Below are 26,228 nucleotides of genomic sequence, written 5' to 3'. Positions count from 1 at the left end.
ACTACCTGAACGGGTCCCACACACACACACACTACCTGAACGGGTCACACACACACACACACACACTACCTGAACGGGTCCCACACACACTACCTGAACGGGTCCCATCTTCCGTTCCTGAATAATCCGTCTGAGTCCCCGCTACCGGTGTCCCATCTTCCGTTCCCGCCCGAATAACCTGTCTAAGTTCCCGCTTTCACATAGCGATGATGTCAGCCCATCTAAGTTCCCGCGATCTTCTTAAAGAAGAACGCACAAAAAAAAACTTTGTTTGAAATGCTCTAGTCAGCCGATTCCAGGGGGGTGCAAGTGCACCCCCTTGCACCTGCCTGCGGGCGCCCTTGCTTACTATATTTTGTATTTGTAATAGGCTTTTTGAGGTCTCCATTAGAGTACTTTGAGTCAATTACAATCACCTCAAATTTGCAGAATAACAAATTGTGCTTCCCAAAGTATTATATACTGTATGTCTGAGATAGAGATTTGTGTAGGGCTTTGGAAACCTTTCTTATTAATTTGGTGTTTAAGCGCATGAAGAGTATCATAAAATAGAATAAGTACATGTAATGCAGTGTACCAATAGTTATTGGATTTGATATTTAGGATTATTACTATTTTTTTTAATAAAACGTGCGTTATAATTAAAATGAAGCTAATTTTCACTCATACGCTTCCTTTACTGAAGATTAGCTCAGGCACTTTTTCCTCTATTGATGACTGGCATGCAAATTAAGATATATACCTATCATAGTTTGTTTAGTGCAAGTAATGAGTCATGTGTGTGTGTGTGTGTGTGTGTGTGTGTGTGTGTGTGTGTGTGTGTGTGTGTGTGTGTGTGTCTGAGTCCATAGGGTAGTATTAGGCTATCTGCACTTGTTGGCCATTTTAAGCCTAGCCAAATTTCCCATCCCAAAGGTAAGAGTCAAACTCATTCTGTCCAAATTTAATCCAAGGAACTATTTTTTTCTGTTTCTTTTCCCAAGAATTCTTGATTTCTTCTGTTGCTTACTTGGTTATACTATGCATGTATCTTTATTTATTTGTTATGCTTTGGGGTTATTTTATAACTGAAATAGGGCACTCAGAAGTATGGCCTGTATCATCAAGTAGAGCACCCCCCCCCCCCAGTTGCTAAACAGTAAACATTCTCAGTGTGTCTGGTATCTTATTATGCCACTGAGTCATGCTATTTAGCAGACAATAAACCACACATTGCTGTGTAGATGATCCAGTGTTCACTGACCTAACACTAGCATACCTCTCAACTGTGCCAATTTTTTCCTCATATTTTTGATCTGTTCCTCATAAAAATTGTTATTTTGTTGACAAATCACTGGGATGATCTAAACATTAAAGTCACTAAATAATGACATGCATTTGAGTTTCAGAGTTCATAACCTTCAAAAATGTGTGTTAACACAAAGCCTGTTATTCTAGCATCTTTCTAAGTTTATAAGACCAATATTTAAAATGTGTCCCTATTTTTGGGTCTTTGTCACCCCATTTTGTCAGGCTTTATCCAGATGTCTTACACTAAGAGGTAAAAAACTTTTAGTTATGTACTCACCATAACTTCAGATGTTTGGGATCCATCTCGCCTACATTCTGACTGATGGGTTCGGAGCCGATCCCTCGGCTCCGACTCGGCACGCTTATGCCAAAGAGCGAAGTCTCTTATTGGCTGAGCTTACTATATCCCAGGATGCACCACTACCAGTCCCCCAGATCTAGTTTGTCCGCATACATGCACACATGCACGCCCTGCTTATATAACATCGTCAGATGAAACAAGATAAAACAGTAGAACTCAAAACCGTTCAATCTCTTCTGATCTCCAAGGCAGGGTGAAGGAGGGTGGGTATTAGGAATGTAGGCGAGATGGATCCCAAACATCTGAAGTTATGGTGAGTACATAACTAAAAGATGTTATGTGATCTATCTCGCCTACATTCTGACTGATGGGACAGCGTCCCTAGCACCTGAATCCTGGGTGGCTCACTGGAAAACACTCCTGAGTACCGTGGAACCAAATGATGCTCGCCCTTTAGATGCCACATCCAATTTATAGTGGGAAATGAAAGTGTGCGGATTGGACCAAGTAGCCAGCACAAATCTCGATATAGCGAGCTTGGAATGAAAAGCTATAGAAGTCGCCATAGCTCTGGTAGAGTGAGCTTTGATAGATGTTGTAAGTTGCTTATTGAAGAAGAATAAGCCTGAGTTATACAATCTCTAATCCATTTGGAGATAGTAGCTTTTGTGATGGTTTTACCCAATTTATTGTCTGAGAAGGACACAAACAACTGGTCTGACTTACGAAATTGCTGAGTCCTGTCTAAATAGAAGCGCAATTGCCTGTGAACATCCAATTTATGGAGAGTGTATTCTGCTTCATTGGAGAATTTTGGAAGAAAACTGGTAGCTCTAGAGATTGTTGGAGACAGAGATTAGAACAGACCTTTGGGACAAAGGATGGATTAGGCCTAAGTGATACTCTATCCTTGTGGAAAATCAAATACGGTGGTTTAATAGACAGGGCTTGAAGCTCTGAAACTCTTCTTGCAGAAGTAATTGCAACTAAGAAGGCAGTTTTCCAAGACAGATATTTTAACCCACATGTAGCAGCCGGTTCGAAGGGGAAGATGTTAATCGTGAAGCACCAAATCAAGATCCCACGGAGGCGCAGGATGAAAAACTGGGGGTCTTAACAGGCCCGCACCTTTAATGAAAGTTTTGCATAGTCTGCTGCTCATCAATGGAGGGTCCATGGATTCGTGGAATTTAGAGATAGCCGCTAGTTGGACTTTAATAGTAGAAACAGAAGATCCTTGATTAAACAGGGATGTTAAGAATTTCAAAACCTCTGGGATAGGAGCAGTGATAGGGTCTAAGCCCTTGAGTTGAGCCCAGATAGCAAACCTCTTCCACTTACTGCGGTACAATTTGTTAGTGGTGGGTTTGTGGGCCGAAGATAAAATGTGAACAACTTCCGGGTCTAATGTGTGACTTCTGACTAAAGTCGGAAGTGGAGGAGCCAAGCTGTCAACTTCAAAGATCGAAGGGACTGATGCTGATGTCCCGACTGATGAATTAGCAGGTCCGGAATTAGGTCTAAAGTCCACGGATCGTCCACCGCATGCTTCTTCAGGTAAGGAAACCATACCTGACGAGGCCAGTATGGGGCAATCAGTATCATTGCGGACCCCAATTGAGAAGCTTTTTGAATGACTTTGGAGAGAAGTGGAATCGGAGGAAATACATAAAGTAGCCCTGTTGGCCAAGGTTGTGTTAGAGCATCCATAGCTGGTACTCCCTGATGTGGAATCAAGGAGAAGAACCTTTTGCACTTGGTGTTTAGTGGAGTTGCAAATAGGTCGCAGCACGGCGTCCCCCATCTCCTGAAAACCTGAGCTGCTACTGTGCGGTTTAGAGACCACTCGTGAGGAGAGAGAATTGTCCTGCTCAATTTGTCTGCCAATATATTTGATTTCCCCGGAATGTGGGTCGCTACCAAGAAGCGGTTGGTAGCTACAGCCCATTCCCACACTCTCATGGCTTCTCTGCAAAGGGGGTAAGATCTGGTCCCTCCTTGTTTGTTCAGATACCAGACCACCGACATGTTGTCTGTGTGGATGGCGATGATGCCCTGAGGAAGAAACTTGTGTAAGGCCTGTAGGGATAGAAGTACAGCCCTCATCTCCAACACATTGATGTGGAGAAGAGCTTCGTCTGGAAGCCAGGAGCCCTGAACTAACCTGCCCAGACAATGCCCCCCCCACCCTATCTGGGAGGCATCTGTCGTCAGGGTAACCACTGGAGAGGGAATAACAAAGGGGCTTCCTGGGTTCAGATTGGATGTCTGAAGCCACCAGCGAAGGTCCCGTTTGCATGTTTCCGTAATCATGATGTGATGATTGAGGGGAAGATCCTGAAAGGACCATTGAGTTGACAAGAGCCACTGAAGAATCCTCATGTGCAATCTTGCCAGAGGAACTAAAAGAACCGTGGCAGACATTGAACCTAAAACTTGTAGAACCATCCTGGCTGGGGCTTTGGATCTCGAGATCAGAGCTTGAACTTGGCCCTGTAAAGTTTGGATCCTTTCGGCAGGAAGAAAGACGCGCATCAATTTTGAGTCTATCTCTGCTCCTATGAATCTTATGCGTTGAGAGGGCAGCAAGACAGACTTTGACCAATTGAATGTAATCCCCAGGGTAGCACCCAGGAGATGGTGGCTTTGAGGTTGTCCATTAGTAGATGCCTGGTGGTGGCAGTCAGGAGCCAGTCGTCCAGATAGGGAAACACTTGGAATCCAAGACTTCTCAGGTGAGCCGTCACTACTGCCAAACACTTGGTGAACACCCTGGGGCTGTGGTGAGACCAAAGGGCAGAGCACAAAATTGGTAATGACTGACTCCCAGGCTGAAGCGCAGATACCTCCTGGACGCCTGATGTATCGGTATGTGATAATAGGCGTCCTTGAGGTCTATGGAGCACATCCAAACATCCTTCTCCAACAATGGGAGAATGGATTATAACGTGACCATTCGAATTTGGATTTCGTGACGGATTGGTTCAGTCTGCTGAGATCCAATATTGGCCTCAGGTCCCCTGTCTTTTTTGGCACTAAAAAGAACCTGGAGTAATTTCCTGATCCGATCTGGTCTGTGGGGACCAGTTGGATGACTCTTTTTTCTAGCAGCTTTAAAGCTTCTGCGGCTGCCATTTCCCTTTGACTGGGTGGTGGGTCCGGGATTTTTTTGGACGGTGGGGGTGAGTATGTGAATGGGATGGTGTAACCTCCGGCAATGATCCGAAGCACCCATCTGTCCTGAGTGATTGACTCCCAGGCTTTTAGGTGCTTGGCAAGCGACACCCGACTGGCTCCGGAGCAGCACAGCCGGGCAATCCCTCATGATGTGTGGGAAGCTGAAGAGCCACGAAAGGACTCGCGGTCTCCAGAATTGCGGGGCCCTCTGCCGCCTCTGGGACGGCATCTCCCAGAAAAATGTCCCCGTCCTCTGCCTCTGGAAGGGAATCTTCCTGCTGTTGGGGAAAAACTTGCGAGATTTATGGAACCACATCTTCCCCTCCTTTAGCCTTGGGGTAAGGCCGAAGGGAGTGGAATAACGGGCACCTACGGCAGATAAAGTTTTTCCCTCTTGCTCACAGCGGGTAAGGGTGTCTTTAACCTTCGGTCCAAACAAAGAGGACCCATCAAAGGGAGCGTCGGCGAAGGAAGACTTGAAGGCCTCTGACACAAGCGGAGCCAGGCTTGTCTCCGTAGAGCCACGCCTGTGCCTGCCGCTCTACCCGCCCCTTCGGCCGCATAGGAAATGAGCCTCATGGACGAGTTAGAAATTGACGTAAGGATAGCCAACTGAGAGCTAACCGACTGGGCTAGCTGCTCAGGTAGGTTACCCGAGAGGAATCTGACAACTCCTTGACCAGATCCCTCTGAAGCCTGGTAAAATGTGCCAAATAATTCAGAGACCTTAAAGTAAAGGCCGCTGAAGTCAGGGTGCGCTTCCGCCTGTCCATGCTCCTAGACTCCTTATTAGGAGGATGGACGGACGTTGAAGCCTCTGCCACGTCCTGTTGTGTAGCAGATGCCACCACCATGGCATCTACAGCCACGCCTTTAGTGAGGAACTCCTTCTCGGGGGGAGCAGACAAAAATTTATTTGGACGAGAAGGGACTGGTTCCACGGTATCTGGATGTTCCCACGCCCCGACAAACTAAATCCAGAAGCTCGTCGAAGGGCGGAGACACCCAGGAGGCGGAGGGCTGAGCCCCAAAGGCCTTGAGGAGCACTGACTCATCAGCAGAGGGGGGTTTGGATATCCAGCCACCTCGTTGTTTGAGGATCTCTAAGATGTCTGCAAATGAGACATCATCCGAGGACGACCTCGGGGACCCCTCTGCATCATCAAGATCAGTGTCCGATGTAATAGACTCGGGGGAGTCCACGTGCTTCCTCTTGCACGATCTCTTCCTTGGGGGTTCCTCCGAAGACAACACCGAAGAACCCTCAGGAGGAGGGGAACCCCCAATGGGGGTAACCTCAGGCCCAGGGGCTCCGCTGACTATGGACAGGGGAACTGCCAAAGACCCAGTCTCCACGCCCAGGGAAGGTGCCGGTAAAGCCGGAGAGATGGCCGAAGAAGACTTGGCCAAGGCACTCCTCATGGCTCTGAAAGCTGGACCCCCAGAATCCTGGGAGTGTCCGGTCCCCTGAGCCATGATAGCCGACGGAAGTCCCGCAGCCGAAGCACCGAGGGAGGGCTCGGAACCAAAGCATAGGTCCCAAACATCACCCCGGGTCCAGCCGAAGAAGTCCGTGTACCAAACTCGGACCCGAGGCCGGGTTGGAGTAAGGGTCGGAGCCGACCCTAAGATCTCCACCGGCTCCAACAGCACCTGCTCCGGAGCCGAAGCAGTCGGAGGAGGAATGGCAATGGGGTGGGCCAGGGCTATCGGCTCCGAAGCCAACTGGGTCGGAACCGAAACAAATTTTTGGAAGACTGGGGACTGGAACAGTCTTTGGTGCACCCTGTCTATATCAGAATCTGACATCCTCGAAGACCGAGAGGAAACTGAACGGGTTCGAGACGGCCTCTCCAACGGCCCCAAAGGGACTAGGGGACCGGCTCGAGGTGACTCGATGACTATCGGCGCCGAAGGAATACACACACTAGATTCCATCGGTGCCGAGGTGGACTTCGGCCGAGGAGGAAGTGTCTGAGCGGCGACCCTTGTCGGCTCCGAGACCAGTGGAGCCGACGAAGATGACCTGCCTCTCGATGCCCCAGCCATCGGCTCCGAAGCCAGAGGAGTCGAGACTGGTGGCATCGAGGCAGACTGCTCCGCCTCAGCTCCAAGTCCTTGGAGCCAAGGAGAGGCCTGCCTATGTCTTTTGGCGGTCGGATCCGACGGACTGGTCGGAACCGACGCCTTTCTTTTAGCGGAGAAGGAGAGGATGCCAAGGCTTCTTCAAAGAAGGTTTTATTAACCCCTTAAGAATCAATTTATTTTTCCTCTCCTGGAGGACCCTTGAGGAAAAAGCGTGACACACGCTGCATGACTCCTGTAAGTGTTTAGCACCCAAACAATACACACAGAGCGAGTGATCGTCTGTGATGGACATTTGAAATTGCATTTGGTGCATTTTTGAAGCCGAAGGCCTAGGATTTTGTGACATTATGGCAAACAATCAGTAACTTGACAGAAAAAATCACCAACTTTCTGTTTACTGACTCTACCTACTACAGTTATCGCTTAGGTAACAAAATACTAAGGGAACTTCGAAACCCTGTAAGTTTTAGGAGGGTTGAAAGACCAGGAAGGCCCTAGATGAAGGAGACCTAACCAAACTCAACCCAATCACACAACAAAGTCTTTGATAAACTCCAAACACACACAAAAGAGAAGAATAGCCGTGAAAACAGCTTTTTATGACTAGAACAAGAAATTCCTGACAGAAAAAAGTTAGTAAAATTACTACTTAGCTCAGCCAGCTCGAGACCACGTCTTCGCAGATTAGCGGCAAACAAGATCTGGGGGACTGGTAGTGGTGCATCCTGGGATATAGTAAGCTCAGCCAATAAGAGACTTCGCTCTTTGGCATAAGCGTGCCGAGTCGGAGCCGAGGGATCGGCTCCGAACCCATCAGTCAGAATGTAGGCGAGATAGGATCACATAACATCATTGTTTTACAAGATGCTGTCAATATGATCTCAACTTCAGCTACAAATGGTGTCATAATGCACACTAAGCTTTTTTTGTACAGTATACATATGGATATATATAAAATGCTGACGGGTCAGAGTGACAGAATGTACATTTTAGCTGCTTCTCCCTTGGGTCATGTTTCTCTGTCTTTGCCACAGCCACAGTTAGTTCATGTTTTTTCTGGGTTGCAGTTCATACTTACAAGTTTTTAATAGTAGTTATGCTGCTGATGGTATTTGGACTGCTCCTGCAAACAAATGTGGATTGTGCTGAATTCTGCTTTACTTTTAATATCTGTGTGGTTTCTTTAAATTGCTAAAGCAGTGTTGTGCTGTGTTTGGTTATGCATCACATGACAGCTACATGATTAACCCTGAAAATGTAATTAAACTTTCAATAAAATTTCCTGTTTGGGTATGCTTTTAAGAGTCTTGGTCTTTTATGTTTTTGTGAAAAGTTGTGATGGCATTTTGTTACTACCCATGTTAAAAAAAAAACTTTTTATGTGCTCTGTAGGCTGGGGGCACCAAATGAGGGTCTCGCCTAGGCTCTAAATGGCCTAGCTACTCCTCTGTTTGCCATTATTTAAAAGGCTTATTCAGGAAGATAAAAGTGAGATAAAAGTACAGTCTTTTATATATATTCTGCACAGTCACATGACTGACTGAGCAAAGTTACTGCTTGGCAGCTTTGTTTTTTTTTGTTTTGTTTTTGTTTTTTTAAATATACTGATGTTTAGTACAACATCATTCAGTCTTGGATACAAATTTATTTAGTTAATTATTATTATATTTATTTATTCACTGGGTAGCTGGACTGGTCTAGTGACCCTTTTCAGTTACAACCCAAGCTCAAAGAGCAGAAAATACAACAAGGTCTTTCTAATCAACAATATTATATACAGAATGAGTACATTTCAAAATTCAGAACTTATATAAAATTCATTGCAGATAGAGTAAGGTTTAAAGATTGATTCAAGGTGCATTGAGAGAAAAAGAAAATGTATATATAAAATGTGAGCTAAGGTATGCATAAAGTACAGTGTAATCATACATATAATATATAAACTGTTATATACGTGTGAAATATATGTGCATAACTTGCCACATTAAGAGGCTGAAAAAGATTTCTAAACCCATTTTATTATTCATGACATAGGATGGTAAGTTACTTAACCCTTCTCGTGGTAGCAGTTGCAGGTAGATTCAGTAAAAAGATGCTCTTTTAATGTATCTTTGAAGCTTTTAATGGTTTCTAGATTCCTGATGTCAGTAGGCAAGTGGTGCTAGGTTGCAAGTCCCACTTTAGGAAAGGCTCTCTCACCTGCAACAGTTTTAAATGGTGGGCATACTAGAGAGAAATTATTGTCCTGTGCATTTGTGGGTGCATAAGAGTCATCTTGTAAAGGTAGTTTCACTCTTAAAAAGGGACAGTGACCATGTTTTAGAACTTTGTAAATTAGAGTACTTACAAGAAAAGCAATCCTTTGAGGCACTTTAATCAGATGGAATTTTTTTAACAAATTGCAGTAGTGCATGTAGGGGGTCTGCTAATAGAATGAATCCACAGATTGCGTTCTTGGCAGTCTGAATTTTGTAAGTATCATGGGCTAAATACATAACAAGAAAAGGAAGGCCATATTCCAGTTTGGGTCTTAAAATATTTTCAGCAATGCAGCAGCGCAGAGCAGCGGGTGAAAGGAGGTGACTTGTGATGGTGATGATCTTGCTACACAGTTTAAACTGAGTAAGGACTTTATTAGTTACAAAATCTGTATCTGTGGTAAAGGAAAGAGTGGGGTCGAGTACTAAGCCTAGGTGTCTCTGTTCAGTGACATTAGATATGTTCCCATTACGATCTGTTAAGAGACTAGGAGGGATAGGGGTAATTTATTGGCTAAGACAAATGCAATGACAGTGGTTTTCATAGGGTTAATTAGTACTTTATTTGAGAAGCCGCGGTGGTGCAGCGGTAGCATTGTTGCCTCACAGCAAGAGGTTCTCCTGTTCGATTCTCGACTGGAGTGCCTTCTGTGTGGAGTCTGCATGTCCTCCCCATGGTCGAGTAGCATTTGAAAGACGTGTGAATGGGCATGCCTTCACTGAAGGTTGGGCATCGGGCTGGCAACTTTGCACCATAAACATCTACTGCCAATCATTAGCAGACCGGAGTTCCACTGTGGCGACCCCTAACTGGTAAAAGCTGAAAAGACAAACAATTAGTACTTTGTTAGTAGTGCACCAGGTACAAAACTGAGTGAAACTGTCCATAACTTGGTTTAAAGGTCAGAGTGGCCAGTACTACTGAATTACAGGAGCAGCATATCTTGTGCATGCACGTTTGCTCCATATCTTGGTTACCATCATAACTTTTCTTTCTAGAAGGCTGTTTACACCATCCTTAGAATTTCCACATCCTTTGTAGTCCAAGACAAAAAAGGTGAATTTCCTGAAATTGTCAAAAACCAAAGTGCGTTTGTAAATAGCATTTTTTCTTCATACTTGTTTTCATAGCTTTAAGATGTTCATAAAAATGCTGTGGGAGTTTCTTCATAGTTATGCCCACATAAAATGCATCACAGCTTTTTATAGGTAGCTAAATAAACTATTCCAGAACTGTTGCAATTAGAAAGCATTCCTTTGTTCACACCGATCTATCATGAATTTACACATTTTACAAAACCCAGGAAAATGTTCATAAAGTTTTTTCTGTTTTCTCTTCTGTCTCTCCACACATTTTTGTTCTCACTTTTTTTCTAAGGCAAATTCAGGGCCTGACTCAATGTTGCTTAATAGGTCAGAATTGGCCAGAAGAGTTTTCAAACTTTCTATCGAAATGTGTTCTGTAGCAAAACTATCCAAATAATAGCCTAAACAGAAACTGCTTGTAAAATTGCCTTTGCCAGAGTTGTTAGTGAATTCTGACATGGAGGTCCCACATATAATAGGTGTGTGTGTGTGTGTGTGTGTGTGTGTGTGTGTGTGTGTGTGTGTGTGTGTGTGTGTGTGTATATATATATATATATATATATATATATATATATATACACACACACACACACACACAAATATTTATATGTTTATATATATATATATATATATATATATATATACACACACACACATATACGTATCTATAGTGCAATTTTATAATATATACATATCCATAGTGTGTCTTTGCAATTTTACTTCTGTGAAAATGTATTATATCATACTTGTGTCATGTTCACAGTGTAAAAACATTTGTTTTAAGTTTCTCAAGTTCTTTTAAGATAACTTCACCTACTGATGCCAACTTAGAAATACAAATGGCCTGGCTCTTTATAATGTTCATCTGTATGTGTGTGGTGGGATAGGCAATGTTTTTCCATGTAAATATGTATGTTTTCTGAATATTATTGATTCTAATGTATCTTTGTTCTTATTCTAACTGACAAACATAAAAAATCATAGTTTCCTGTGACCATTGAGCAGCAAACTTCAAATAGTGAAATTATTCAAGTACTGAATGAAATTTTCTAGTGTTCTAATGTCACACTGCCACAGAAAGACACAAATGAATGTGCTTCTAGTAGATGCTACTATAAAGAATATCTGCTTCTCATGCATTCAGAAGTAAATTTGTGAAGCTTCACTCTTGAGGGGAATTTTTTGGCATCTGTCTCAAATACATGACATCGAGGATTACGACTGGGTCACTGGTCCTAACCAGTTTATTATGCATTTGACACATGGCTGCCAATAAATTTATTTCAAGGGTGAAGTTCGAGAAGCGCATCTTGGCATTCATTCCGGGAACATATAACAAAGGGTTATGATCGAAATCCCTATCATAATTAATTCTTTGAAGTGCACAGAGCTTTATCTGCTCTATGTACTACTAATTTCATGAAAAACATGGTTACGTGTTTTGCTGGCTTTCAAAACAAAAGCACTCAGTGACACAACCACTGTTAGAAAGGCAATAACACTATCTTACATTATACAAAGTCAGGAGCACATTATCATCACAGACAGCAGGCAGAAACAAATCTGTTTTTTAGTCTGTCACTGTAGTTTTCTGGTCTGTACTGGCAGAATTAACTACCTAATATGATTTATTTAATTTACATTTGTTGACCAGGAATATGTCCAACTGAGCTGAAATAGCCCTTTTTCAGCGGAGGCCCAGGGAGAAAAGCTCCAGAAAACATTATCAATGCAACAGTTAAAATTAATAGAAAAAAGTATTCACAAAAAGGATGACAGTCTATTTTTAGACAGGAATTACAAACATCAATATCAAGTAGAAAAACAGTATTTACAAGTCAAACATTAAAATCAAGCATGTGGATAAGAAATGTACATACAATGTAGTCTTAAAATATTAATACAATATGAGGATTTGTTATTTCTGGTAACAGTTTAGTGGAGATATGTAAGGGGAGAAGAAGTTAAGACTGAGGCTAAAAGGTTGGCAAGGCCATAGGAGGAGAAGTGATAAGAATTGTTAGAGTGAAGAAGATAAGTGTTAAGGTTTGTGGTCAATAGTTAGAAGTGTTTAAGGATGGAGAGGCTGTTTATGGTGGGTGAGTACAGAGGCAGGACCAGAGAGTTTTTAAGTATTCTTTGGCGGCTGCTTTGAATTATTTTGATTGATTTAGTAAAGAAATTTGTAGTGGAAACTTTCTCCAAGCAGTGGTAGGGTGATAGCTATATAGATTACGTCCTTTATTAGTCCTAGGTTTATAGATAAGTAGTAGTTCTTCGTCACAACAGCGGAGTGATCTAGTTGGAGAATAATAGGATATAAGGGAGGATATGTTAGGACAATACTAAGGTTGATATAGTATAGAAAGTATAATCTGGAGCTGAGAGAGAAGAAGCACGTTAGGAAGTTCCAGCCAGTTTAAGTGAGATACAGTGGTGGGTTTTATAAGTATGTTGGGCAGAGAATCTGGCTATCTTGTTAGAAGTAAAGTGAAGTTTTGCTAGGAGTGTGGCATTAAGGTTTGTGAGTATTTGAGAACCATATAATAGACTGGGTAGGAGTTAAGTATGAGAGAGGGTTTAGTTTAGCCTTGAGAGTAAGAAACTTTCTATTTCTGTATAGAAGGCCTAGCTTCTGATGGGTCTTCTTGATGCAGCTGTTGATGTGCAGGTCAAATTTAAGTTGATCATCTATAGTGACACCTAAGAGTTTGGTGCTTGAGTCAGGTACTTTTGGAGTGTTATTGGCAGAAAATAAGGTGAAAGAAGATTTGAGATGGTTAAGAGTTTTTGGAAGAAAGAATAAGAGTTTGTTTTTTTGGGATTCAGGATTAATTGGTTGTTGGTGAGTCAGGTTTCCACTGATGTGAAGGCAGACTGAGTAGTGGAGATGAGACTAGAGGGAGAGTCGCAGATAGTGATGACAGTAGAATCATCTGCATATTGTACAAGAGATGACCGAGAGCAAGAAGTACAAAGCAGATTGGTGAAAATATTAAATAGTAGTGGACCCAAAATAGATCCTTGGGGAACATCCATTTTTACAGAGAGGGAGGGTGAGAGTGTGGAGAGCCATTTCACTGACTGTAGCCGATCACAGAGATAGCTAGAAAAGCAAGTGATAGTAGCAGGGGAGAAATTTAGATTTAACAGTTTAGCCAGAAGTACAGAGTGAGAGATGATATCAAAGGCTTTAAAAAGGTCATGGAATAAACAGGAAACAAGTCTGTTGTTATCACGAGCCTGGGAAATAGTGTTTGTAAAGCAGATAAGGGCGGTTTGTGTACTGTGTTTTGGGCGGAAACAATGCTGTGTTGGAGTCCGTAGATTTTCCTGTACTAGGTATTGCAGGGTTTGCTTGTGTATGCATTTTTCAAATAGTTTAGAGAGGGGTGACAGAATGATTATAGGTCTAAAATTAGAGATTTCCTGGGAGTTACCTCCTTTGTGGATAGGTAAAGTATAAAATTCTTCCACATAGATGGAACTTTAGACTCAACGATTTTGTGGTTGATCAAGATAGATACAGGAAAGGCCAGAGTATCAGCTGCTATCTGGAGAAAGTAGGAATGAATATTATCAGCAGAAGTAGAGCAAGGTTTTAGTTTGGAGAGCAGTAGTTTGATAAAAGTAGTTGATAGAGGTTGAAGACAAAAAGGTGTAGAGGAGTTTGAAGTAGGAGGTTGGGTAGAGGGATTAGAAACATTTGCTGGGGGAGGGTTTGCATCAATCATTTTTGATACACTATCAATAAAGAATGTGTTGAAGATAGTGGCAGTTTGTTCAGGTGTCTTATTTGGGTAAGGATTTGGGGGGAAGGATTTCCAGGATGCAGTATTTGGTTGACTGAGTTCCAAAATTTATTGGAGTTAGATTTTAGTGCTTTGGGAGGGTTACGCTACAATTCCTTTTTATCTTTAGCAAAGTGTTTTTGTCAGGTTTCTGAGTTCTTTGTACTTTTGCAAGTCTGAAGGGAGTTTATTTCTTGTCTAGGTTTTCCACAACCTGTCCCTGTTTTTCGTTAGGGTGCAGGTTGCCTTAGAGAGCCATGGGGATATTTTAGATTTTATTCTAAGAGTCCGTAGAGGTGCAAGAGAGTTTAGTATATTAAGAGAGATGGAATTAAATGATTGGACAGCTTCTTCAAGAGTAAATTCATCAAGGTGATTCCAGTTTGTTCTGGAGAAAAGAGAGTTAAAGGTGTCAGGGGAGAAGTTGGATAGATTATGAAAACTTATGTATTTGTGTGATCTGGTGACGTGTGGAGTGAATCTGGTAACTTTTATTGGAGAGTGATCACTAAGGGAATTTGGAAGGGTTTCTGGGTTAGGATATGAGGTAGGGTTGGATACCAGTATCAAGTCAAGTAGAGTACTGGAGATGTGTGAGTTATTGTAGTGGGTAGGTTCAGATAATAATTGGGTAAATCCATGTAGGTTAATGCAAGAGAAAGAGATAGGATCATTTAGAGCTAGCCAATTTATATTTACGGTCACCAAGAAGAATTTTTCATTTGTATAGTGTTCAGCGAGATAAGAGAGAGAGTTTTTGAGCAGGGGAATATTATCTCCTGGTGGGATATAAATGGCTACTACAGTGATGGTAGAGAAGTTATTCAGTTTCAGGGTGGCTACCAGGATTTCAGCTGGAGGGAAGGGTGGGACTGGTTCCTTAAGACAAGTGAGGGTTAGACTGTTAGAGTAGATGATGGCAACTCCACCCTCTTTTTTCTTCTGGCAATCAAGGCGAAATATATTATACCCTGGGGAAGAATGTCTCTATCTGGGACATGTGGTTTCAGCCATGTTTCAGTTAGGGTGATTACAACAGGGTTATGGTTAGCAACCCAAGCTGGAATTCACTAGTTTTATTAAGTATACTTCTAATATTCATTGAGTAGAATGAGATGTGTTTTTTGGTCAAGGTTGGAATATGTTGGTTTGGCGGGATAGTATTTTTTGAGGGTGAGGTTGAGATAGGTCCTGGGTTTGGATGAATGTCACCTGATAGAAGCAGAGTAGGACGGAGAGAGTGAAACGTGTGTTTATATGAATAGCTGAAAAAAAAGTTTGTTTTAGTTTTAGTATGGATAGTGCAGGATGGAGGAATTTTGATTCTGAGAAGAGGAATATTTAGAGGGAGGATAGATGAAGTGATATTAACAGATTGCTGTGGAAGAGAGAATATATAGCCTTCAGAATTAGTAGGGCTATTGTTGACTGGTATCAAGTAAAGCTGGAAGGTAGTAAGTGATGAGAGGAGAAGTAATGGAAACAGATAGAGAAAAGAGTAGAGTGAGATAGTCATGTTAAAGTTAAGATGGATTGATTGCTTTACTGACCAGTAGTAAGGTAGCAGTAGGGGGAGTTAATGAGAGTAAAGGAGAATTTTGTGGCCGCGGTGTTGCAGCAGTTAGTGTTGTCACCTCACAGCAAGAGGTTCTCCAGTTCGATCCTCAGCTGGGGTGCCTTCTGTGCGTAGTCTGCATGTCCTCCCTGTGGCCTCATGGGTTTCCTCCAGGTGCTCTGGTTTCCTCCCACATCCCAAAGACATGCTGTAGGTGGATTGGACACTCCAAATTGTCCCTAGGTGTGAGTGCATGCATGTGCGTGCCTTCTGTGGAAGGTTAGGCACATGGCTGGCAATTAGACACCGTAAAACTCCACTGCCAATCATGAGCAGACAAGTGATCTACTGTGGTGACCCCTAACCGGGAAAAGCCGAAAGAAGAAGAAGAAGAAGAAATGCTAGTATGACTAGTTAGTATAGTGAAAGGGAGGGAGGGAGGGAAAAATTTGAGCTTGTTCTGGGGAGACAGGAGTGGTGTAAGGCTATGGGTGTGTCAGAGGGGCAAGTATAAAGGAAATGATATTGGGGTGGGTAGAGGAGTGAAGTGAACCCAACTGTAGTGAGGCAATTGTAGCAGGGCTAGCCCCAAGCCTTGAGTTGCCACAAGAACAATAAACAATCAGTCACCGATCAATCAGAGCAGCAGAGAAAGTAGGGGGGGTCAAGCTTGGAGTGAAAGCTCAGGAGAAGGGCAACAGAAGCAGAGAAAAGCCCAGCAGTAGCTACAGGTTAACAGAAATTAAGAATTGAGAAGAGGGAGAAAGAATAGAAAGCAAAAGCTACAAGATAACTAAGGGATAGTATAAATGATAAGCAGAGGGATGAAAGGAGTGTTTTATGGAGGTCCCAAATGGCTGGGAAGAGCAAAAGAAACAGAAAAAAAATCTAGCGACTAGGTTAAGGGCTGGTATAGGGACAAGTATGAGAGTTTGAGTAAGCACTGAGTGAGGAGGGGCTGCTGGCGACCCTGGTAGGGAGCGTAACTCTAACCACCTAACAGTGATAAGACAGGTTTAAATAGCTAAAGCAGATGACCATCAAATGCATACTTTTCTTTTTTTGGAAATATCTGGGAAATAGCTTTGTTCACGTCCTGTGCTGGAAACTGAGGTGCGGGTGATATTAGGCTTCCAACAGGGCAGGGACCGTGGCCAAATAAAAGCAGCATAGAGGAAGGCTATGGAGATAGATACCTGACCTTACCAAGTAAAGCAGGGGGTACTTAACAGTTGTTAAGATTGGGTCTTGCACTAACAAAGTGCTTGAATGATTTTGTCTTTTTCCAGATATCTCCATGCACTACAAGTTAGTTATGATTGGAAACATGATTACAGTCCTCAGTATTATGCATTTATTATTTATGGCATTTCAAGAAACTGACCCCTACACTAAATAATAATTGCATGCCACTGTTATTACAATGAATAACAAGAACATTTCAGGAAAAAGATATTTTGAGTACTTTTCAGTCTTTCGAATCTTCCTGGTTTCTACACATCCAAATTCTTTATATAGGTACATAGGATCACAGGAGGTTACTACGCTAATGGCCCTGGGGCCCTTACAAGGCTAGCCAAGAGTTCATCCCCAAAAAAGAAACCTCAGTCAGCACCTGTCACCCCTGTCAACAAGGGGCAAAGTTGGAACCCCTGGGACAAATTTGTGATTTCCCATCCACTCATCAAAGTTGCCCTTGAAAAGGGTCAGCGAGGTGCTCTGTTTGACATGTATGGGAAGTCTATTCCAGAGATGGGGCAGCCTCTGGGAGACAAACATGTCACTCCAGCAGGTTTTGTTGATGTCACATATTAGATTTAGGCCTATTGAGTGGGTAATGTGCGAGGAGATAGACTTATGGATATGGAACATCTCTAATAGGGCAAGGTACGATATTGCCTTGTAGGCAAGACACAGATCACCTCTAAGCAATCGGTATGCTACCGAGTAAAGTGATAATTATTTGACCCTGTCCACATAGGACAGGTGTTGGAGGCCATGGATTCTCTTTCTGAGGTATTTCTGTGGCCTTTCCAGTGGGTGCAGGTGTTTGGAGAGGTACATACCAAGCAGGGCATTATACTCAATTATAGGTCTAATGAGGGAAGAGTACAGAGAGATAACCTCCTTTTTCTGGATGCAATCCCTTTCCTTATGAGATGAACCAAGTTAAAGTTTTTTCTGACCACTGCTGCCACATAATTGTCAAATGTGAGACTGGTGTCAACCTGAGTACCCAGTTCTCTCACCATGGGATGTGTGATTAGGGGGTTGCCATTGATGTGGTAATCAGTAGGGTTCATGTGTTTGTCAAATGGTATGATAATACATTTTTTGCATTTAACTTAAGGCCATGACTTTGGCACCATTTATTTGTTGCTGTGAGATCCTCTTGCAGTATGTTAACATCATTTGGAGAATCAATGACAGCACCCAGCTTATAGTTATCCGCAAACTTGGTCAGCCACAGGCCCTTTGTCTTTGCCTGGACCTATAAGATGTAGATGCCAAATAGTAGGGGTCCCAGGAAAGATCCCTGGGGAACACCACTAGTGACAGGTCTGCTGTCGGAGGTGGTGGCACCGAGTTTGACCTTGTGGGTCCTATCTGTGAGCCAGCTGACCCCTCATCTGATGAGATAGGCCCTGGGGCCCTTACTAGGCTAGCCAAGAGTTTATCCCCAAAAAAGAAACCTCAGTCAGCATCTGTCACCCCTGTCAATGAGGGACAAAGGTGGAACCCCTGGGACAAATTTGTGGATTCCCATCCACTCATCAATGTTGCACTTGAAAAGGGTCTGCAAGGTGCTCTGTTTGACATGTATGGGAAGTCCGTTCCAGAGATGGGGCAGCCTCTGGGAGACAAACCTGTCTCTCCAGCAGGTTTTGATGATGTCACATATTACATTTAGGCCTATCGAGTGGGTAATGTGTAAGGAGTTAGACTTATGGATATGGAGCATCTCTAGTAGGGCAGGGTCCAATATTACCTTGTAGGCAATCACAAATCACCTCTGAACAATCTGTATGACACTGAGTAAAGTGATAGTGATTTCACCCTGTCCACATTGGACAGGTGTTGGAGGCCATGGATTCTCTTTGTGAGGTATTTTTGTGGCCTTTCCAGTTGGTGCAGGTGTTTGGAGAGGTACTTACCAAATGGGGCATTATACTCAATTACAAGTCTAATGAGGGAGGAGTACAAAGAGGTAATAACCTCCTTTTTTCTGGATGGAATCCCTTTATTTATGAGATGAACCAAGTAAAAGGCTTTTCTAACCACTGCTGCCACATAATGGTCAAATGTGAGATTGTTGTGAGCCTGAGTACCCAGGTCTCTCACCATGGACTGTGTGCTTAGGTGGGTTGCCATTGATTTGGTAATCAGTAGGGGCTGTGTGTTTACCAAATGGTATGATAATACATTTTTTTGTGTTTAACATAAGGCCATGCCTTTGGCACCAGTTATTTGTAGCTGTGAGACCCTCTTGCAATATGTTAACATCATTTGGGGATCAATGACAGCACCCAACTTATACTTATCTGCAAACTTGGTCAGCCACAGGCCCTTTGTCTTTGCCTGGACCTCTCAGAAGTGCATGCCATACAGTAGGGGTCCCAGGACAGATCCCTGGGGAACACCACTAGTGACAGGTCTGCTGTCAGAGATGGTGCTGTCTATTTGGACCTTGTGGGTCCTACCTGTGAACCAGCTGGAGTGGCCACCCATCTGAAGAGAAAGGGATTAACACCAAGTTGTGTTAGCTTTTTGATGATGCCTGAGTGGGGGATTGTGTCAAAGGCCTTAGCTAGGTCAAGGTAAGCTGTATGTACTGACTTTCCCTCATCCAGGGCCTTGCTGACAGTCTCAAAGAAGTCAACTAGGTTCAATAGGCAAGATCTGCCCCTGACATATCCGAATTGGGTGGGGTCAAGTGCTTGGAGATTGCCTATGTCTTTGTTTATGAGAGCCATAATAATACGTTCCATGGCTTTACACATCAAACTTGTCAGGCTAATGGGTGATAGTTTCCCGGGTCAGTAATGGCACCACCTTTGTGCAAGGAGATGACAATGGCAGTTCTCCACTCTGCTGGAATGAAGCCTGTAATTACGTTGTGATTGAATAGGGTGCTCAATAGAATACAGCCTGGGATACTATCAGGTCCCATGGAAGCTGTATTCTTTGCCTTAGATAGGGCGTTTAACACTTGCTCTACAGAGATGTGAGGTGTGGGACAAGTATCAGGAATGTTGACTGGGCCTTTGGGGAGCAACAAAGGGGTGGCATTTGCACTGAACCTATCAGCTAGCAGGTTGGCTAAGTCAGCAGGGTCAGTGTAACTGGTACCATTAAGTACTAATTCAGAACAAACTTGAGATTTGCCATGGAGGTTCCTAACGTAACTGAAGAAGGACTTGTGGTTTCCCTTTGTTTCGGAGGGTAGTTTTAACTTATAATTGGCTATGGAGTTTTTCACTAGTGATCTAATTTGCTTGTTGAGGCATAGGAGGGAGTTTTGCTGATTTGGAATTTGTTCCTTTTTACCCTTGGACAACAGTTTCTTCCTTTTGTTGTAAAGCCTGTCGATAGAAGATGTCCACCAGAAAGGCTTGTGTTTCCTTGAGGAGCAGGTTTTAGTTCTGTTGGGTATGGCTGAGTCCATGCAGTTGTATTGATGCTTGCATACTACACTGGCATACTGTTCAGCATAGTTGTCTGCATCCTCTGAGGGTGGTAGTGGTGCGAAGCTGCTGATACCCCTCCCTTAGGAGGTTGTAGTCAACTTTTGAGAAGTTTTTTAGCCTAGTTACAGCTGAGGAGGGGTTGGGTGGGATAAAAATGTTGAATGAGACAGACTGATGATCTGATCTCAACAGGGAAAAACATACTATGGGAGTGGTGCAGCGTCGCCCATGTTGGTGAGAACCAAGTTCAACATCTCAGTCACAGGTAATTGCCTTGCTTTGTTCTATGACTCACTTTGAATATTTGTCTCATTCTTGGATAATTCTGATTGCTTTGGTGGGCTTTTTTCTGTTTTCTTTTGGAATTTTCATTTCAAGTTATTTTTATCCCTATTTATCTGACAGGGTTATACATCTACTGTCTTAACTGTTTTATGCATGATTCCAGTCTATGTAAAGATAATCTTGGTTCTGTTCTATACAGGTGTTTTTGATTTTTTTCTGTAGAATGGTAAATCTGCTCCTTCAACATAGCATTATCTAACTTTGGGTGTTTAACTTGACTCGTGCATATTTCCAGGTACTTGTACTGTAACTAGTTTGGCTTCTTCAAAGTTTTACTCATTATGAGATATAGCTCAAACTTCTAGATCCAGACCTTCTACTTTTCCAACAAGTTTCCTTGTAAAACAAGAGACTTTGGTAGATGCAATGGCTTCATCATTTAGTTGAAAAGAAATCAGTGTATCAATTGGTTATCAAATACAGAATGTGAAAACATGACTTGCTGTTAAAAACAAAATTCTGAATGGCAACATTTGAAAACAAGAGCTACTGCTCATGGCTGCAATACTCTTTTCATCTTATTGTGTAAATTGCCCTCTTCAGATTTCCTTTATGAATCCAAAAGCATTATTTACCATTCTAACACCGTAGAGTACTCATTAATACAAACTGTTGAGATGGTTATGTTATGAGACAGATACCAGATGAATTTATAGCAAAACATCTTTACTGGCATGAGCTAGAAACAAAACTGTGTTACACACAACTCCTTAAAGATGCACCCATTCTTAAAGCTATATGATGTATGTGCGCGCGTGTGCATACATTTATATACAATATATACATATATATATATATATAGAGAGAGAGAGAGAGATACATACATATATTACAGATATATATTTGTATGTGTGTGTGCTTAAATCAAAGGTGTTTGGTGGAATTGTGGTTGTTTGATAAATGAGGGATGTGCATGGCATGAGCAAATAAAAAGTGGGGACCTTTAGTGAAGAATATGCATCCATTACAGAATGTACCAGTTTAAAAAATGCTAATGAAATATAACATTGAAACTCGGAAGCTGACACATTTTGGAGTGTGACATGGAAGCATAATATTAAACTGCAGAGGACAATGTGTTTTTTTTGGAATAAAACAGTGATATAAAATGTTAAAGCTTTAGATTGTAGCAGTGATGGATGAGCTATAAATGCTACAATGACACATGAGAAATTTAACAGAAATGCATATCTCTAAAATGTGGTAATAAAAGAGTTTCAGAATACTGTATAGCTGCATTGTTTTGAAATATGGTAGTCATGAAAGTTTAAAGACATGATGATGTGCTCAGTTTTTGAATGCAAAGAGTGGCACATAGTGCCAATGTGTTGGTAAGCAACAACTTTCACAATATGGTAATGATGCACTTCTAAACAGTTTAACTATTATGATCATGCAGGTGCCAAGGCTTGAGTTTCACACACTAATTACCAACAGAGATGTAATGCATAGATGCAGAGCTGTTATAATGCAATGTAATATAATATAATATAATATAATATAATATAATATAAATAATGTAGGGTACAGTCTACTCCCAATAGGGAGACAGAGGGGCTCCCTGGCTAAAATGTTTTTCCCCCACTGAGACTGTTATTTGTGGCCAAGTGCTTATCATGTTTTGTGATCACTCTTAAAAGGGCCATTTGCAAAACACTTGCAGTTTCATTAGTAAGTCAAATCATGCTCATTTTCTTAGTATAATAGAAACAATCTTACTAGGGCTTTGCACTGTTCTAAAGTGGTTGTTGCAGAGACGGTGGTAAATAATCCTGGTATGTGATGATTTGAGAAGGTCATCAAGGCAATGGATATCATACTGCCTACTTCGACCTAGCTAAGGCATTTGATACAATACCCCACTTGGACACTGTAAACAAACTGACAAAATTAGGCATAAACCCATATGTAACTCAATGCATAGTCAGCTGACTCGCAGACAGGACTCAGGAAGTTAGGACTAGAGAGACCACATCCACAAAGTGGCTGGTCGACAGTGGTGTCCTACAGGTCTCAGTGGTGGGTCTACTCCTCTTTGGCATCTATTTTTCAGAAGCCAAGACCAATGTCAAGTGCATCTGGCATACCAAGTTTGCAGATGATTGTAAGCTAGGAGCAATCATAGAAATGCCCCAAGATACTAACATCTTACAGGAATGTCTAACACACACAAATAACTGGTGCAAAAGTCAACAGCTTAAAACTCAGTGCAAAACATTGTATAATATAAGTAATTTTTGGGAAGTCAACCACCCAAAGAAGCCTACGTTATTGATAAAAGAAACCCCTAAAAGTAGACACATTAATCACGAATTTGGGGATGACTGTAGTGAGTAACCTGGCTTTCGACCAACGTGTCTAAAAAAAGAGAAAATGCAATTTTAGGGATCTGAGTCCAAATATTGGCCTTAATATACTCCTTGACAGCATCACCAATACCACCACTTTGGTAGCAAATTAAGCATGGTCTCCACAGGCACACACACACCTGCCTCCTCGTACCTATCTCTTTACCTAAGGTCAACTACTGATTCAAGGCAATGCCCCACATCTCTGCCAATTTAACTTATACATTTCTATACTTTGTCAGGAGTGTGTGTGCATGTGTGTGTATGTGTGTGTGTGTGTCTGTCTGTATATTGCCTGTGTGTACACACATATATATATATATATATTAATACATATATATTAATATATATATATATATATATATATATATATATACAGGAGTGTGTGAATAATACAGCCACATACACTTTTTATAAACACACACACACACACACACACACACACACACACACACACACACACATATATATATATAGATAGATAGATATATTACGTATAAAACACGATTCTACCTTCCATAATTTGAAATTAATTGAATACTTATGAAAAAATGCATCTGTGTGCTCTTTGCTTATCATGTAAACTGTTTTGGTTTAACACTAAATGATAAAAATGATTAATGCAAAGACATGGTTCACAAAAATGTTTAACAAAGCTGTAAAGTACATTATGCCAAAAGCAAGTAAATTATGTTCTCCGCTGCGCACTTGAGAGTATGGCAAGTATGTCGAGTTGTTTTTACTTGTCCATAATTGTTTGTTTCCACTTATTTAAGTCCAAAAGTTCGGTTACTCACGCATACCACGAAGTTCAGGCATCCAAAGTAACTTTATACAGCGAAGTTTCGTAAACAGAATTACCTTGATATACTTAATGAAAAATATTACTCATTGATGCAAAGCTTCAAAGCAGGTCGACGAAGGGGATTTAAACGCTTTTCGGATTAAAACAGTGTTTAACTAAGTAGTACAGCATCAGCATGCCCTGCTAAACAGAAAATCACGACAAAATAAGTGTGTGTGCCTCTGTGCACATATTCAGCAATGGAAGATGAATGCAAATGAACGGGTTACAGTGCCAGTTAGATGTGAGAATCTGCTCTCCAGTGGAGACACCTACAAATAATACAAAAACAAATCGCAACACAAATTGGTGTATCTTAAAATACAAGCAAGCTACACATATCTTTGTCACGCATTAATGACTCCTTTCCTTCTTCTAGCAAAACCACATGCAAATACAGAATATATCGCAGTTACTACAATACATGTACATGTACTACATACCTCAGAGGCAGACCTAATACCTGAGGTGACAGGCGAGAAAGATCGCAATGCGGAGTTGCTGTTCACATCTATCATTCGGATTCCGCCGGGATCCAGTCTGGAGGGTGAGTTATTCATTTTTTTACCGTTGTGTATCGCGGGGTCTGAAAATCCAGTTGTGGCTCTGATTTCACGAGGCAATAAGCTGTAGTATCTCCTGAGAAACAAATTTTGTATGACTTTTTGACACAGTACTCTGTTTTCTGAGTAGCAGGCGACCGGGCTCGCTTGTGTATGTAGAGCAGGGCCGTTCCCATAGCAACACTTGCAACATATCCAGAAATGAAGGATCCGCCAGTGGGAGCTAAGGAGTACACACACGCCTTGGAACTATTCTTGAAGAATGTACCTCGTATCTGTCTGTAACTTTTAATGTTATCCACCCCGATTTTGGCTTAAAATTGTCCTCTGACATTTTTAAAACTGTTTTTCTATATTTTTGAATATATGGAGGATTACAATAAAAATAAATAGAAATTCAGCTAAATACTTTACTTCAGAAAATAGACATTAACTCATACCCTTTTATCCAGTTAACTTTCTACGTTTGTAGCACCAATATTAAAAAAAAAGTGTCGATTTGGGACCTTTGTTTCTGATTCCTGTGATAAGAGGTTGAGCACTATGAAGCAATACCGATGTCGGTCATTTTGACTATGAAAAATACAGTGATTTTCAACTTTTTTAAAAAAGAAATATTAATATGTTTCTATGATTAGTTTATACTGTTTGGCTGTTTAATAAATGTTAATGAAGTATATAGTAATTATTGATGTAGACATTTGTGAATATAGTTATTTCTTTTATTTACTGTGTTTATTCCTGTAAATAAAATACCATAACAATATTTAAAATAAAAGTAATGAAAATATTTAAAATAAAAATAGGAAACGTTATTTTGGAAGTGATAGAGCCAACTAAGTTCTCATCCCTTCATTACTCTTAGCTACACTCAAACACACACACACACACACACACCTGAGGGAAAAGTTCATACCTCACTATATTTTAGAGGCCAATGTGGAACACAGGTTTGCTGTATGACAGTCAAAATAGGAAACACCATCACATCGTGCTAGAGGAGTACCACTTTCGACTACATAGGTATAAAATGGTCTGCCAACCGTGAACTAAATCCATTTTTCCTTTGTTTTAGTATAACATAAATCATTCAGTAGTGCATACTTTGTTTGATTTTTACCATTGCATTTGTCAGTAAAGTCACAGCTTGTCAGTCAAGAATAAATTTACTTTGTTTTATAATCTATGCAACCAGAACAGTATCTAGGTCATCTGGTGCCCTGTACAGTTTGACAAACTGCCACCTCATTCATCTTAAAGTTGAGAAGCAAAGTCTCCCTACACTCCAGTAATTGTAGCAAATTATACTTTCTGCAACTGTAGTAAGCTGTTTGCAACAATTACTGTACCATGCATTGACACACTTGGTCCTTCTACCATGACTACAAATGCAGTACTGGCATTCATTTATAAATCCACTATATTCTCACTGTTTCGTAAAGCAATACTCACATTGCACTCTCACACCATCAACACCTACCGATCGCAACCCATAACAGCTAGCCCTAGCCAGCTTTATGCACCAGCGAACCCTGTGGTCTCCGGGGGGTCTGGTTCAGGGGGCTCGCAACCACAGCAAGGTGTCTTACTTTGTTATTGTGTTACATATTTGTCAAACCAATAAAAGCTAGTACTGCAATCTTGGGAACTTAATAAACTAGTGGGGAAGTAATAACTTTATACGCTTTTAAAATTCAACATATTTCTGGTTATAGTAACAGTGTTTTATCAAGTAACAGGCCTCACAATTTCATTAAATTTTTCATCACTGACATAGTGCCCTTGACATAATTTAATTCTTGCTGGCAAACATTCTCTACAGTAAAACAAGCATAATTGCTAGCTTTAGGAACCTGTAATACCCATGGCTGCAGGGGGCCCCTTAATCATCCTT

At 41.6% G+C, this 26,228-nt stretch overlaps 1 protein-coding gene across 1 annotated transcript in view; it reads right to left on the bottom strand.

Annotated features, from left to right (window-relative positions):
• The window catches only part of CCDC170 (coiled-coil domain containing 170), a 724,401-nt gene extending 699,904 nt beyond the window's left edge, over positions 1 to 24,497 (bottom strand). Inside the window, exon 1 of the mRNA XM_044088859.1 lies at positions 24,215 to 24,497. Within this exon, the coding sequence (XP_043944794.1) occupies positions 24,215 to 24,331 (117 nt within the window). The 5' untranslated portion in view covers positions 24,332 to 24,497. The remainder of the gene's footprint in view (positions 1 to 24,214) is intronic.
• Between the last annotated feature and the right edge of the window lie 1,731 nt (positions 24,498 to 26,228).

This window comes from Protopterus annectens, chromosome 1.part0 (assembly GCF_019279795.1).
Source record: "Protopterus annectens isolate FY-2018-M chromosome 1.part0, PAN1.0, whole genome shotgun sequence".
In the NCBI taxonomy this organism is placed as follows: Eukaryota; Metazoa; Chordata; order Ceratodontiformes; family Protopteridae; genus Protopterus; species Protopterus annectens.
The sequence above is the reverse complement of the archived record's forward strand: the minus strand, read 5'-3'. Positions and strand labels throughout refer to the sequence as shown.